General features: G+C 51.2%; 1 protein-coding gene across 1 annotated transcript in view; it reads left to right on the forward strand.

Moving 5' to 3' along the window:
- Positions 1-15005, forward strand: part of LOC134988777 (transient receptor potential cation channel subfamily M member 2-like) — a 448705-nt gene that overhangs the window by 90013 nt on the left and 343687 nt on the right. The window contains exon 5 of the mRNA XM_063950574.1: positions 8904-9022. Coding sequence (XP_063806644.1) covers positions 8904-9022 — 119 coding nt within the window. The remainder of the gene's footprint in view (positions 1-8903; positions 9023-15005) is intronic.

Consider the following 15005-nt stretch of genomic DNA (forward strand, 5'->3'; position numbering starts at 1 on the left):
GGTATAGGCTGGTGAATGACAGTAATGTATACAGGAGTGTGACGTCCCCACTGCATGGTATAGGCTGGTGAATTACAGTAATGTATGCAGGAGCGTGACGCCCCCACTGCATGGTATAGGCTGGTGAATGACAGTAATGTATGCAGGAGCGTGACGCCCCCACTGCATGGTATAGGCTGGTGAATGACAGTAATGTATACAGGAGTGTGACACCCCCACTGCATGGTATAGGCTGGTGAATGACAGTAATGTATACAGGAGCGTGACGCCCCCACTGCATGGTATAGGCTGGTGAATGACAGTAATGTATACAGGAGTGTGACACCCCCACTGCATGGTATAGGCTGGTGAATGACAGTAATGTATACAGGAGCGTGACGCCCCCACTGCATGGTATAGGCTGGTGAATGACAGTAATGTATACAGGAGGATGACGCCCCCACTGCATGGTATAGGCTGGTGAGTGACGGTAATGTATACAGGAGGATGACGCCCCCACTGCATGGTATAGGCTGGTGAATGACCGTAATGTATACAGGAGGATGACGCCCCCACTGCATGGTATAGGCTGGTGAATGACAGTAATGTATACAGGAGAGTGACGCCCCCACTGCATGGTATAGGCTGGTGAATGACAGTAATGTATGCAGGAGCGTGACGCCCCCACTGCATGGTATAGGCTGGTGAATGACAGTAATGTATGCAGGAGCGTGACGCCCCCACTGCATGGTATAGGCTGGTGAATGACAGTAATGTATACAGGAGCGTGACACCCCCACTACATGGTATAGGCTGGTGAATGACAGTAATGTATGCAGGAGCGTGACACCCCCACTACATGGTATAGGCTGGTGAATGACAGTAATGTATACAGGAGCGTGACACCCCCACTGCATGGTATAGGCTGGTGAATGACAGTAATGTATACAGGAGCGTGACACCCCCACTGCATGGTATAGGCTGGTGAATGACAGTAATGTATGCAGGAGTGTGATGCCCCCACTGCATGGTATAGGCTGGTGAATGACAGTAATGTATGCAGGAGCGTGATGCCCCCAATGCATGGTATAGGCTGGTGAATGACAGTAATGTATGCAGGAGCGTGACACCCCCACTACATGGTATAGGCTGGTGAATGACAGTAATGTATACAGGAGCGTGACGCCCCCACTGCATGGTATAGGCTGGTGAATGACAGTAATGTATACAGGAGCGTGACGTCCCCACTGCATGGTATAGGCTGGTGAATGACAGTAATGTATGCAGGAGCGTGACACCCCCACTGCATGGTATAGGCTGGTGAATGACAGTAATGTATACAGGAGCGTGACGCCCCCACTGCATGGTTTAGGCTGGTGAATGACAGTAATGTATGCAGGAGCGTGACACCCCCACTGCATGGTATAGGCTGGTGAATGACAGTACTGTATGCAGGAGCGTGACGCCCCCACTGCATGGTATAGGCTGGTGAATGACAGTAATGTATGCTGGAGCGTGACGTCCCCACTGCATGGTATAGGCTGGTGAATAACAGTAATGTATACAGGAGCGTGACGCCCCCACTGCATGGTTTAGGCTGGTGAATGACAGTAATGTATGCAGGAGCGTGACACCCCCACTGCATGGTATAGGCTGGTGAATGACAGTACTGTATGCAGGAGCGTGACGCCCCCACTGCATGGTATAGGCTGGTGAATGACAGTACTGTATGCAGGAGCGTGACGCCCCCACTGCATGGTATAGGCTGGTGAATGACAGTAATGTATGCTGGAGCGTGATGCCCCCACTGCATGGTATAGGCTGGTGAATGACAGTAATGTATGCAGGAGTGTGACGCCCCCACTGTATGGTATAGGCTGGTGAATGACAGTAATGTATGCAGGAGCGTGACGCCCCCACTGCATGGTTTAGGCTGGTGAATGACAGTAATGTATGCAGGAGCGTGACGCCCCCACTGCATGGTATGGGATGGTGAATGACAGTAATGTATGCAGGAGTGTGACACCCCCACTGCATGGTATAGGCTGGTGAATGACAGTAATGTATACAGGAGTGTGATGCCCCCACTGCATGGTATAGGCTGGTGAATGACAGTACTGTATGCAGGAGCGTGACGCCCCCACTGCATGGTATAGGCTGGGGAATGACAGTAATGTATACAGGAGAGTGATGCCCCCACTGCATGGTATAGGCTGGTGAATGACAGTAATGTATGCAGGAGCGTGATGCCCCCACTGCATGGTATAGGCTGGTGAATGACAGTAATGTATACAGGAGCGTGACGCCCCCACTGCATGGTATAGGCTGGTGAATGACAGTAATGTATGCAGGAGCGTGACGCCCCCACTGTATGGTATAGGCTGGTGAATGACAGTAATGTATACAGGAGCGTGACACCCCCACTACATGGTATAGGCTGGTGAATGACAGTAATGTATGCAGGAGTGTGATGCCCCCACTGCATGGTATAGGCTGGTGAATGACAGTAATGTATGCAGGAGCGTGACGCCCCCACTGCATGGTATAGGCTGGTGAATGACAGTAATGTATACAGGAGCGTGACACCCCCACTGCATGGTATAGGCTGGTGAATGACAGTAATGTATACAGGAGCGTGACGTCCCCACTGCATGGTATAGGCTGGTGAATGACAGTAATGTATACAGGAGCGTGACGCCCCCACTGCGTGGTATAGGCTGGTGAATTACAGTAATGTATGCAGGAGCGTGATGCTCCCACTGCATGGTATAGGCTGGTGAATGACAGTAATGCATGCAGGAGCGTGACGCCCCCACTGCATGGTATAGGCTGGTGAATGACAGTAATGTATACAGGAGCGTGACACCCCCACTGCATGGTATAGGCTGGTGAATGACAGTAATGTATGCAGGAGAGTGATGCCCCCACTGCATGGTATAGGCTGGTGAATGACAGTAATGTATACAGGAGTGTGATGCCCCCACTGCATGGTATAGGCTGGTGAATGACAGTAATGTATACAGGAGCGTGATGCCCCCACTGCATGGTATAGGCTGGTGAATGACAGTAATGTATGCAGGAGAGTGATGCCCCCACTGCATGGTATAGGCTGGTGAATGACAGTAATGTATACAGGAGTGTGATGCCCCCACTGCATGGTATAGGCTGGTGAATGACAGTAATGTGTATAGGAGTGTGATGCCCCCACTGCATGGTATAGGCTGGTGAATGACAGTAATGTATACAGGAGCGTGACGCCCCCACTGCATGGTATAGGCTGGTGAATGACAGTAATGTATGCAGGAGCGTGACACCCCCACTGCATGGTATAGGCTGGTGAATGACAGTAATGTATGCAGGAGCGTGACGCCCCCACTGCATGGTTTAGGCTGGTGAATGACAGTAATGTATACAGGAGCGTGACGCCCCCACTGCATGGTTTAGGCTGGTGAATGACAGTAATGTATACAGGAGCGTAATGCCCCCACTGCATGGTATAGGCTGGTGAATGACAGTACTGTATGCAGGAGCGTGACGCCCCCACTGCATGGTATAGGCTGGTGAATGACAGTAATGTATACAGGAGCGTGATGCCCCCACTGCATGGTATAGGCTGGTGAATGACAGTAATGTATGCAGGAGCGTGACACCCCCACTGCATGGTATAGGCTGGTGAATGACAGTACTGTATGCAGGAGCGTGACGCCCCCACTGCATGGTTTAGGCTGGTGAATGACAGTAATGTATGCAGGAGCGTGACGCCCCCACTGCATGGTTTAGGCTGGTGAATGACAGTAATGTATGCAGGAGCGTGACACCCCCACTGCATGGTATAGGCTGGTGAATGACAGTAATGTATGCTGGAGCGTGACGTCCCCACTGCATGGTATAGGCTGGTGAATAACAGTAATGTATGCAGGAGCGTGATGCCCCACTGCATGGTATAGGCTGGTGAATGACAGTAATGTATGCAGGAGCGTGACACCCCCACTGCATGGTATAGGCTGGTGAATGACAGTAATGTATACAGGAGCGTGACACCCCCACTGCATGGTATAGGCTGGTGAATGACAGTAATGTATGCTGGAGCGTGACGTCCCCACTGCATGGTATAGGCTGGTGAATAACAGTAATGTATGCAGGAGCGTGATGCCCCACTGCATGGTATAGGCTGGTGAATGACAGTAATGTATGCAGGAGCGTGATGCCCCCACTGCATGGTATAGGCTGGTGAATGACAGTAATGTATGCAGGAGCGTGACGCCCCCACTGCATGGTTTAGGCTGGTGAATGACAGTAATGTATGCAGGAGCGTGACGCCCCCACTGCATGGTATGGGCTGGTGAATGACAGTAATGTATGCAGGAGTGTGACACCCCCACTGCATGGTATAGGCTGGTGAATGACAGTAATGTATACAGGAGCGTGATGCCCCCACTGCATGGTATAGGCTGGTGAATGACAGTAATGTATGCAGGAGCGTGACACCCCCACTGCATGGTATAGGCTGGTGAATGACAGTAATGTATACAGGAGCATGACGCCCCCACTGCATGGTATAGGCTGGTGAATGACAGTAATGTATACAGGAGCGTGACGCCCCCACTGCATGGTATAGGCTGGTGAATGACAGTAATGTATGCAGGAGCGTGACGCCCCCACTGCATGGTATAGGCTGGTGAATGACAGTAATATATACAGGAGCGTGACGCCCCCACTGTATGGTATAGGCTGGTGAATGACAGTAATATATACAGGAGTGTGATGCCCCCACTGCATGGTATAGGCTGGTGAATGACAGTAATGTATACAGGAGAGTGATGCCCCCACTGCATGGTATAGGCTGGTGAATGACAGTAATATATACAGGAGCGTGACGCCCCCACTGTATGGTATAGGCTGGTGAATGACAGTAATATATACACAGGAGTGTGATGCCCCCACTGCATGGTATAGGCTGGTGAATGACAGTAATGTATACAGGAGCGTGACGCCCCCACTGCATGGTATAGGCTGGTGAATGACAGTAATATATACAGGAGTGTGATGCCCCCACTGCATGGTATAGGCTGGTGAATGACAGTAATGTATACAGGAGCGTGACGCCCCCACTGCATGGTATAGGCTGGTGAATGACAGTAATTTATGCAGGAGAGTGATGCCCCCACTGCATGGTATAGGCTGGTGAATGACAGTAATATATACAGGAGTGTGATGCCCCCACTGCATGGTATAGGCTGGTGAATGACAGTAATGTATGCAGGAGTGTGACGCCCCCACTGCATGGTATAGGCTGGTGAATGACAGTAATGTATACAGGAGCGTAATGCCCCCACTGCATGGTATAGGCTGGTGAATGACAGTACTGTATGCAGGAGCGTGACGCCCCCACTGCATGGTATAGGCTGGTGAATGACAGTAATGTATACAGGAGCGTGATGCCCCCACTGCATGGTATAGGCTGGTGAATGACAGTAATGTATGCAGGAGTGTGACGCCCCCACTGCATGGTATAGGCTGGTGAATGACAGTAATGTATACAGGAGCGTGACGCTCCCACTGCATGGTATAGGCTGGTGAATGACAGTAATGTATACAGGAGCGTGACGCCCCCACTGCATGGTATAGGCTGGTGAATGACAGTAATGTATGCAGGAGTGTGACGCCCCCACTGCATGGTATAGGCTGGTGAATGACAGTAATGTATACAGGAGCGTGACACCCCCACTGCATGGTATAGGCTGGTGAATGACAGTAATGTATACAGGAGCGTGACGTCCCCACTGCATGGTATAGGCTGGTGAATGACAGTAATGTATGCAGGAGCGTGACGCTCCCACTGCATGGTATAGGCTGGTGAATGACAGTAATGTATACAGGAGCGTGACGCCCCCACTGCATGGTATAGGCTGGTGAATGACAGTAATGTATGCAGGAGTGTGACGCCCCCACTGCATGGTATAGGCTGGTGAATGACAGTAATGTATACAGGAGCGTGACGCCCCCACTGCATGGTATAGGCTGGTGAATGACAGTAATGTATGCAGGAGAGTGACGCCCCCACTGCATGGTATAGGCTGGTGAATGACAGTAATGTATGCAGGAGTGTGACGCCCCCACTGCATGGTATAGGCTGGTGAATGACAGTAATGTATACAGGAGCGTGACACCCCCACTGCATGGTATAGGCTGGTGAATGACAGTAATGTATACAGGAGCGTGACGTCCCCACTGCATGGTATAGGCTGGTGAATGACAGTAATGTATGCAGGAGCGTGACGCTCCCACTGCATGGTATAGGCTGGTGAATGACAGTAATGTATACAGGAGCGTGACGCCCCCACTGCATGGTATAGGCTGGTGAATGACAGTAATGTATGCAGGAGTGTGACGCCCCCACTGCATGGTATAGGCTGGTGAATGACAGTAATGTATGCAGGAGTGTGACGCCCCCACTGCATGGTATAGGCTGGTGAATGACAGTAATGTATACAGGAGCGTGACGCCGCACTGCATGGTATAGGCTGGTGAATGACAGTAATGTATACAGGAGCGTGATGCCCCCACTGCATGGTATAGGCTGGTGAATGACAGTAATATATACAGGAGTGTGATGCCCCCACTGCATGGTATAGGCTGGTGAATGACAGTAATGTATACAGGAGCGTGATGCCCCCACTGCATGGTATAGGCTGGTGAATGACAGTAATATATACAGGAGTGTGATGCCCCCACTGCATGGTATAGGCTGGTGAATGACAGTAATGTATACAGGAGAGTGATGCCCCCACTGCATGGTATAGGCTGGTGAATGACAGTAATATATACAGGAGCGTGACGCCCCCACTGTATGGTATAGGCTGGTGAATGACAGTAATATATACACAGGAGTGTGATGCCCCCACTGCATGGTATAGGCTGGTGAATGACAGTAATGTATACAGGAGCGTGACGCCCCCACTGCATGGTATAGGCTGGTGAATGACAGTAATATATACAGGAGTGTGATGCCCCCACTGCATGGTATAGGCTGGTGAATGACAGTAATGTATACAGGAGCGTGACGCCCCCACTGCATGGTATAGGCTGGTGAATGACAGTAATGTATGCAGGAGAGTGATGCCCCCACTGCATGGTATAGGCTGGTGAATGACAGTAATATATACAGGAGTGTGATGCCCCCACTGCATGGTATAGGCTGGTGAATGACAGTAATGTATGCAGGAGTGTGACGCCCCCACTGCATGGTATAGGCTGGTGAATGACAGTAATGTATACAGGAGCGTAATGCCCCCACTGCATGGTATAGGCTGGTGAATGACAGTACTGTATGCAGGAGCGTGACGCCCCCACTGCATGGTATAGGCTGGTGAATGACAGTAATGTATACAGGAGCGTGATGCCCCCACTGCATGGTATAGGCTGGTGAATGACAGTAATGTATGCAGGAGTGTGACGCCCCCACTGCATGGTATAGGCTGGTGAATGACAGTAATGTATACAGGAGCGTGACGCTCCCACTGCATGGTATAGGCTGGTGAATGACAGTAATGTATACAGGAGCGTGACGCCCCCACTGCATGGTATAGGCTGGTGAATGACAGTAATGTATGCAGGAGTGTGACGCCCCCACTGCATGGTATAGGCTGGTGAATGACAGTAATGTATACAGGAGCGTGACACCCCCACTGCATGGTATAGGCTGGTGAATGACAGTAATGTATACAGGAGCGTGACGTCCCCACTGCATGGTATAGGCTGGTGAATGACAGTAATGTATGCAGGAGCGTGACGCTCCCACTGCATGGTATAGGCTGGTGAATGACAGTAATGTATACAGGAGCGTGACGCCCCCACTGCATGGTATAGGCTGGTGAATGACAGTAATGTATGCAGGAGTGTGACGCCCCCACTGCATGGTATAGGCTGGTGAATGACAGTAATGTATGCAGGAGTGTGACGCCCCCACTGCATGGTATAGGCTGGTGAATGACAGTAATGTATACAGGAGCGTGACACCCCCACTGCATGGTATAGGCTGGTGAATGACAGTAATGTATACAGGAGCGTGACGTCCCCACTGCATGGTATAGGCTGGTGAATGACAGTAATGTATGCAGGAGCGTGACGCTCCCACTGCATGGTATAGGCTGGTGAATGACAGTAATGTATACAGGAGCGTGACGCCCCCACTGCATGGTATAGGCTGGTGAATGACAGTAATGTATGCAGGAGTGTGACGCCCCCACTGCATGGTATAGGCTGGTGAATGACAGTAATGTATGCAGGAGTGTGACGCCCCCACTGCATGGTATAGGCTGGTGAATGACAGTAATGTATACAGGAGCGTGACGCCGCACTGCATGGTATAGGCTGGTGAATGACAGTAATGTATACAGGAGCGTGATGCCCCCACTGCATGGTATAGGCTGGTGAATGACAGTAATGTATGCAGGAGCGTAACGCCCCCACTGCATGGTATAGGCTGGTGAATGACCGTAATGTATGCAGGAGCGTGACGCCCCCACTGCATGGTATAGGCTGGTGAATGACAGTAATGTATACAGGAGCGTGATGCCCCCACTGCATGGTATAGGCTGGTGAATGAGAGTAATGTATACAGGAGCGTGATGCCCCCACTGCATGGTATAGGCTGGTGAATGATAGTAATGTATGCAGGAGCGTGATGCCCCCACTGCATGGTATAGGCTGGTGAATGACAGTAATGTATGCAGGAGCGTAACGCCCCCACTGCATGGTATAGGCTGGTGAATGACCGTAATGTATGCAGGAGCGTGACGCCCCCACTTCATGGTATAGGCTGGTGAATGACGGTGATATTGCGGCGCTGTGTGTCAGGGAATGACTGGGCTGTGTCACTGAGTAATGATTATGGTAACTGACTGATGGTCATTGTCTGGCAGCGTCTCACAGTGATGATGGAGGACAGGAGAATTGGGATCGTCAGCTGAAACTCGCCGTATCCTGGAATCGGGCAGATATTGCAGAGACGCAGATATTTAGTGATGACAGGACCTGGAAGGTAAGACCTCCATATAATCCTCACACCCGGCCTTACCGGTAACGCGTGGTGTCACCATACTCCTCATAATCATCTTTCTGTCTCCATATTAATCTTTATCACTCCATATTGTATTTCCCTCTCATTGGTGACATTACTTCTCCTCCCATACATACTTTGAATTCATTTATTTTGTGGCAGCTGAATAGCCCAGCAGTATTAATACTGGTAATTTCCTAATTAGTGGCTTCCAGTCAGTCCTGTCCATTCATAGTAATTACTCTATAACGGAGCCACATTTCTGCTTTGTCACTGGGAGGAAGAGAAACACGTGACGCTGTGTAATGATGATATAGTGGATATGGCGCAGCAATATGATGATATGGCGAGCAATCAGATCAGTGATAATAACGACGCCATGGAGCTATGTCCTGGTTGGTCAGAGAGAACATCACATGGACGCCCCAGTACGCTCGTGTCTTGTGCTGGAGGAATAATCGTTTCCAGGGTCCACAGCTGATGTTGTGATGAATATGACATGGCAGCATTCTAAGTGGTAATAATAGTACAAGTAAAACCTGGAGCATTCTACATGTAGTATTATAGCTGTGTTCTGTTCTGTGGTGAAATCCGCTGACAATCTGGGGCTATCGGTAGATGTGCCCCCATCGTATCAGAGCGCAGTGCCGCAGATGTGTTACATGATGAGAATTCAGAGAGACGTGTATCTCCGACCCTCAGACACAGAGCAGCACATTATAGGTCTCTATGATGTGTTATGCTCGGGGAGGGGTGCTCTGCTGGTAGAGGGGTGCTGAGCTAGGTGAGGGATGCTGTGCTAGGAGAGAGGTGCTTTGTTGGGTGAGGGGTGCTGTGCTATACGGGTGAGGGGTGCTGGGCTTGGTGGGGGGTACTGTCCTGGGTGAGGGGTGCTGTGCTGGGTGATTGGTGCTGTGCTGGGTGATTGGTGCTGTGCTGGGTGAGGGGTGCTGTGCTGGGTGAGGGGTGCTGTGCTGGGTGAGGGGTACTGTGCTGGGTGAGGGGTACTATGCTTGGTGAGGGGTACTGTGCTGGGTGAGGGGTACTGTGCTGGGTGATTGGTGCTGTGCTGGGTGAGGGGTACTGTGCTCAGTGATGGGTACTATGCTTGGTGAGGGGTACTGTGCTGGGTGAGGGGTACTATGCTTGGTGAGGGGTACTGTGCTGGGTGAGGGGTACTATGCTTGGTGAGGGGTACTGTGCTGGGTGAGGGGTACTGTGCTGGGTGATTGGTGCTGTGCTGGGTGAGGGGTACTGTGCTCAGTGATGGGTACTATGCTTGGTGTGGGGTACTGTCCTGGGTGAGGGGTGCTGTGCATAGTGAGGAGTGCTATGCTGGGTGATTGGTGCTGTGCTGGGTGAGGAGTGCTATGCTGGGTGAGGGGTACTGTGCTGGGTGAGGGGTGCTGTGCTGGGTATGGGGTACTGTGCTGGGTGAGGGGTGCTGTGCCCAGTGAGGGGTACTGTCCTTGATGAGGGTTACTGTGCTCGGTGATGGGTGCTATGCTTGGTGAGGGGTACTGTGCTGGGTGAGGGGTGCTGTGCTGGGTGAGGGGTACAGTGCTGGGTGAGGGGTACAGTGCTGGGTGATTGGTGCTGTGCTGGGTGATTGGTACTGTGCTCAGTGATGGGTACTATGTTTGGTGAGGGGTGCTGTGCTCGGTGATGGGTACTGTGCTGGGTGAGGGGTACTGTGCTCGGTGACGGGTACTATGCTTGGTGAGTGGTAATGTTCTGGGAGAGGAGTGCTGTGCTATGCTGGGTGAGGGGTACTGTGCTCAGTGATTGGTACTATGCTTGGTGAGGGGTGCTGTGCTGGGTGCGGGGTACTGTGCTTGGTGAGGGGTACTGTGCTCGGTGAGAGGTGCTGGTTGATTGGTGCTGGGTGATGGGTGCTGTGCTCGGTGATGGGTACTGTGCTGGGTGAGGGGTGCTGTGCTGGGTGAGGGGTACTGTGCTGGGTTAGGGGTGCTGTGCTTGATGAGGGGTACTGTGCTGGGTGATGGGTACTATGCTTGGTGAGAGGTGCTGTGCTGGGTGATTGGTGCTGTGCTGGGTGAGGGGTGCTGTGCTGGGTGAGGGGTACTATGCTTGGTGAGGGGTACTGTGCTGGGTGATTGGTGCTGTGCTTGGTGAGGGGTACTGTTCTGGGTGATGGGTACTGTGCTGGGTGAGGGGTATTGTGCTTGGTGAGGGGTACTGTGCTTGGTGAGAGGTGCTGTGCTGGGTGATTGGTGCTGTGCTTAGTGAGGGGTACTGTGCTGGGTGATGGGTACTGTGCTTGGTGAGGGGTACTGTGCTGGGTGATGGGTACTGTGCTTGGTGAGGGGTACTGTGCTGGGTGATGGGTACTGTGCTTGGTGAGGGGTACTGTGCTGGGTGATGGGTACTATGCTTGGTGAGGGGTACTGTGCTGGGTGATGGGTACTGTGCTGGGTACTGTGCTTGGTGAGGGGTACTGTGCTGGGTGATGGGTACTATGCTGAGTGAGGGGTACTGTGCTACGTGATGGGTACTGTGCTGGGTGATGGGTACTATGCTGGGTGAGTGGTACTGTGCTGGGTGATGGGTACTGTGATGGGTACTGTGCTGGGTGAGGGGTACTATGCTTGGTGAGGGGTACTGTGCTGGGTGATTGTTGCTGTGCTTGGTGAGAGGTGCTGGGTGATTGGTGCTGTGCTTGGTGAGGGGTACTGTGCTTGGTGAGAGGTGCTGTGCTGGGTGATTGTTGCTGTGCTTGGTGAGAGGTGCTGTGCTGGGTGATTGGTGCTGTGATGGGTACTATGCTGGGTGATGGGGTACTGTGTTTGGTGAGGAGTACTGTGCTGGGAGAGGGGTACTATGCTGGGTGAGGGGGTACTGTGTTTGGTGAGGGGTACTGTGCTGGGTGATGGGTACTGTGCTGGGTGAGGGGTACTGTGCTTGGTGAGAGGTGCTGTGCTGGGTGATTGGTGCTGTGCTTGGTGAGAGGTGCTGTGCTTGGTGATTGGTGCTGTGCTTGGTGATTGGTGATGTGCTTGGTGAGAGGTGCTGTGCTGGGTGAGGGGTACTATGCTTGGTGAGGGGTACTGTGCTGGGTGATTGGTGCTGTGCTTGGTGAGGGGTACTGTGCTGGGTGATGGGTACTGTGCTGGGTGATTGGTGCTGTGCTACGTGAGAGGTGCTGTGCTTGGTGCTGTGCTTGGTGATTGGTGCTGTGCTGGGTGATTGGTGCTGTGCGATTGGTGCTGTGCTGGGTGATTGGTGCTGTGCTACGTGAGAGGTGCTGTGCTTGGTGCTGTGCTTGGTGATTGGTGCTGTGCTGGGTGATTGGTGCTGTGCGATTGGTGCTGTGCTGGGTGATTGGTGCTCTGCTGGGTGATTGGTGCTGGGTGTAAGGACTTGAAGTATTAAAGCGTAAACTTACAGAGTATACTCCGGGACTTCTGGGTCAGGTCACGCAGACAGGAGACAGATAAAGATAAAACAATATGTTTATTTGAGATTTAAACACAGAGAATTGGGCGCTAATGTTTAAATTGAATGTGTAGCCGCACGTTCCTGGGGCTTGGTTCCTCTGCCACCATTTACATACAACCAGAAAAGACAAAAAATTGGAACTGCGCTTAGCATTCAATTAAATATTTTATTCATTCCCATATAAAAAAATGTATAAAATGTATATACCTATACAGTTACCGGCCGGATTTCTTATATCCCACAAATCTAAACAAGAAAAATTTGAATATGCATACAGCATTTAGTGCTACTATAGCACATCACTATTCTACATAGAGAAATTCTCTCCTAAAAACATACATTAAAACATTAGTGCACATAAGGAAACTCCACTAATTGGAATAACTGTTTTCAGGTGACTCTTATAGCATTGCAGGCGTCCCTGCAATGTAGGGTAATTAATGTACTGTCCGTTTGTTTTTATGACAGAAAGAGATTAGTGGGTTAATCACTTATTCAGCACTGTCCCAAGGATCGAGGGTTAGCAAAGCAGATTTGTTAAAGCAATATTGACAGGCTTATAATTAGAGATGAGCGGGTTCGGTTCCTCGGAATCCGAACCCCCCCGAACTTCAGCCTTTTTACACGGGTCCGAGGCAGACTCGGATCTTCACGCCTTGCTCGGTTAACCCGAGCGCGCCCGAACGTCATCATCCCGCTGTCGGATTCTCGCGAGACTCGTATTCTATCGCGAGACTCGGATTCTATATAAGAAGCCGCGCGTCGCCGCCATTTTCACACGTGCATTGAGATTGATAGGGAGAGGACGTGGCTGGCGTCCTCTTCGTTTAGATAGAGAGTGAGACACTTGATTTACTGGAGCATTAGGAGTACTCAGAGAGTGCAGAGTTTTGCTGATAGTTATACTAGTGACCACCAGTTTTATTTATTATTTAATATAATCCGTTCTCTGCCTGAAAAAAAACGATACACAGTCACATACCATATCTGTGCTCAGCCTCAGTGTGCTGCATGATAATATCATCTATGTATATCTGACCAGTGGCGGAACAAGCAAGCGGTGGGCCCAGGTGCGACAAAATGCTTTAGGCCCCCCCCCATCCAAGTCCACCCCGGGGGCAGTGCGCGCCGTAGGCGCGCGCAAAAATACATAGTGGCGTGGCTTCGTGGGGAAGGGGTGTGGCCACAAAATAATACCAACACAGTAGTCTCCATTATTCAAATTACGCCGCACAGTAGCACCACTACACCAGGTAGAGACCCTTTTACACCTTACAGCGAACAGATTCCTCTTTTTACACATTACAGCAGACAGCGTGCCCTTTTTACACATAACGGCAGACAGCGTGCCCTTTTTACACATAACGGCAGACCGCGTGCCCTTGTTACACATTACGGCAGACAGCGTGCCCTTTTTACACATTACGGTAGACAGCGTGCCCTTGTTACACATTACGGCAGACAGCGTGCCCTTGTTACACATTACGGCAGACAGCGTGCCCTTGTTACACATTACGGCAGACAGCGTGCCCTTGTTACACATTACGGCAGACAGCGTCCCATTTTTACACATTACGGCAGGCAGATTCCTCCTTTTTACACATAGCAGCAGGCAGATTCCCCATTTTTACACATAGCGTCAGGCAGCCCCCCTTTTTTACACATTACGGCAGGCAGATTCCCCATTTTTACACATAGCGTCGGGCAGATTACCCCTTTTTACACATAACGGCAGACCGCGTGCCCTTGTTACACATTACGGCAGACAGCGTGCCCTTTTTACACATTACGGCAGACAGCGTGCCCTTGTTATACATTACGGCAGACAGCGTCCCCATTTTTACACATTACGGCAGGCAGATTCCCCTTTTTACACATAGTGGCAGGCAGTCCCCCCTTTTTACACATTGCGGCAGGTAGTCCCCCCTTTTTACACATTGCGGCAGGCAGTCCCCCCTTTTTACACAGTGCGGCAGGCAGTCCCCCCTTTTTACACATTGCGGCAGGCAGTCCCCCCTTTTTACACATTGCGGCAGGTAGTCCCCCCTTTTTACACATTGCGGCAGGCAGTCCCCCCTTTTTACACATTGCGGCAGGCAGTCCCCCCTTTTTACACAGTGCGGCAGGCAGTCCCCCCTTTTTACACATTGCGGCAGGCAGTCCCCCCTTTTTACACATTGCGGCAGGTAGTCCCCCCTTTTTACACATTGCGGCAGGCAGTCCCCCCTTTTTACACATTGCGGCAGGTAGTCCCCCCTTTTTACACATTGCGGCAGGCAGTCCCCCCTTTTTACACAGTGCGGCAGGCAGTCCCCCCTTTTTACACATTGCGGCAGGTAGTCCCCCCTTTTTACACATTGCGGCAGGCAGGCACAAGAAAGAAAGAAGGAAAGAAAAAGAAAGAAAGAAAGAAAGAAAGAAAGAAAGAAAGAAAGAAAGAAAGAAAGAAAGAAGAATTATACTTACCCTCAGGCTCCTCGGTGCAGCTGCCTCAGACGACGATTCC

The sequence above is a fragment of the Pseudophryne corroboree genome, chromosome 2 (genome assembly GCF_028390025.1).
Source record: "Pseudophryne corroboree isolate aPseCor3 chromosome 2, aPseCor3.hap2, whole genome shotgun sequence".
Taxonomy (NCBI): domain Eukaryota; kingdom Metazoa; phylum Chordata; class Amphibia; order Anura; family Myobatrachidae; genus Pseudophryne; species Pseudophryne corroboree.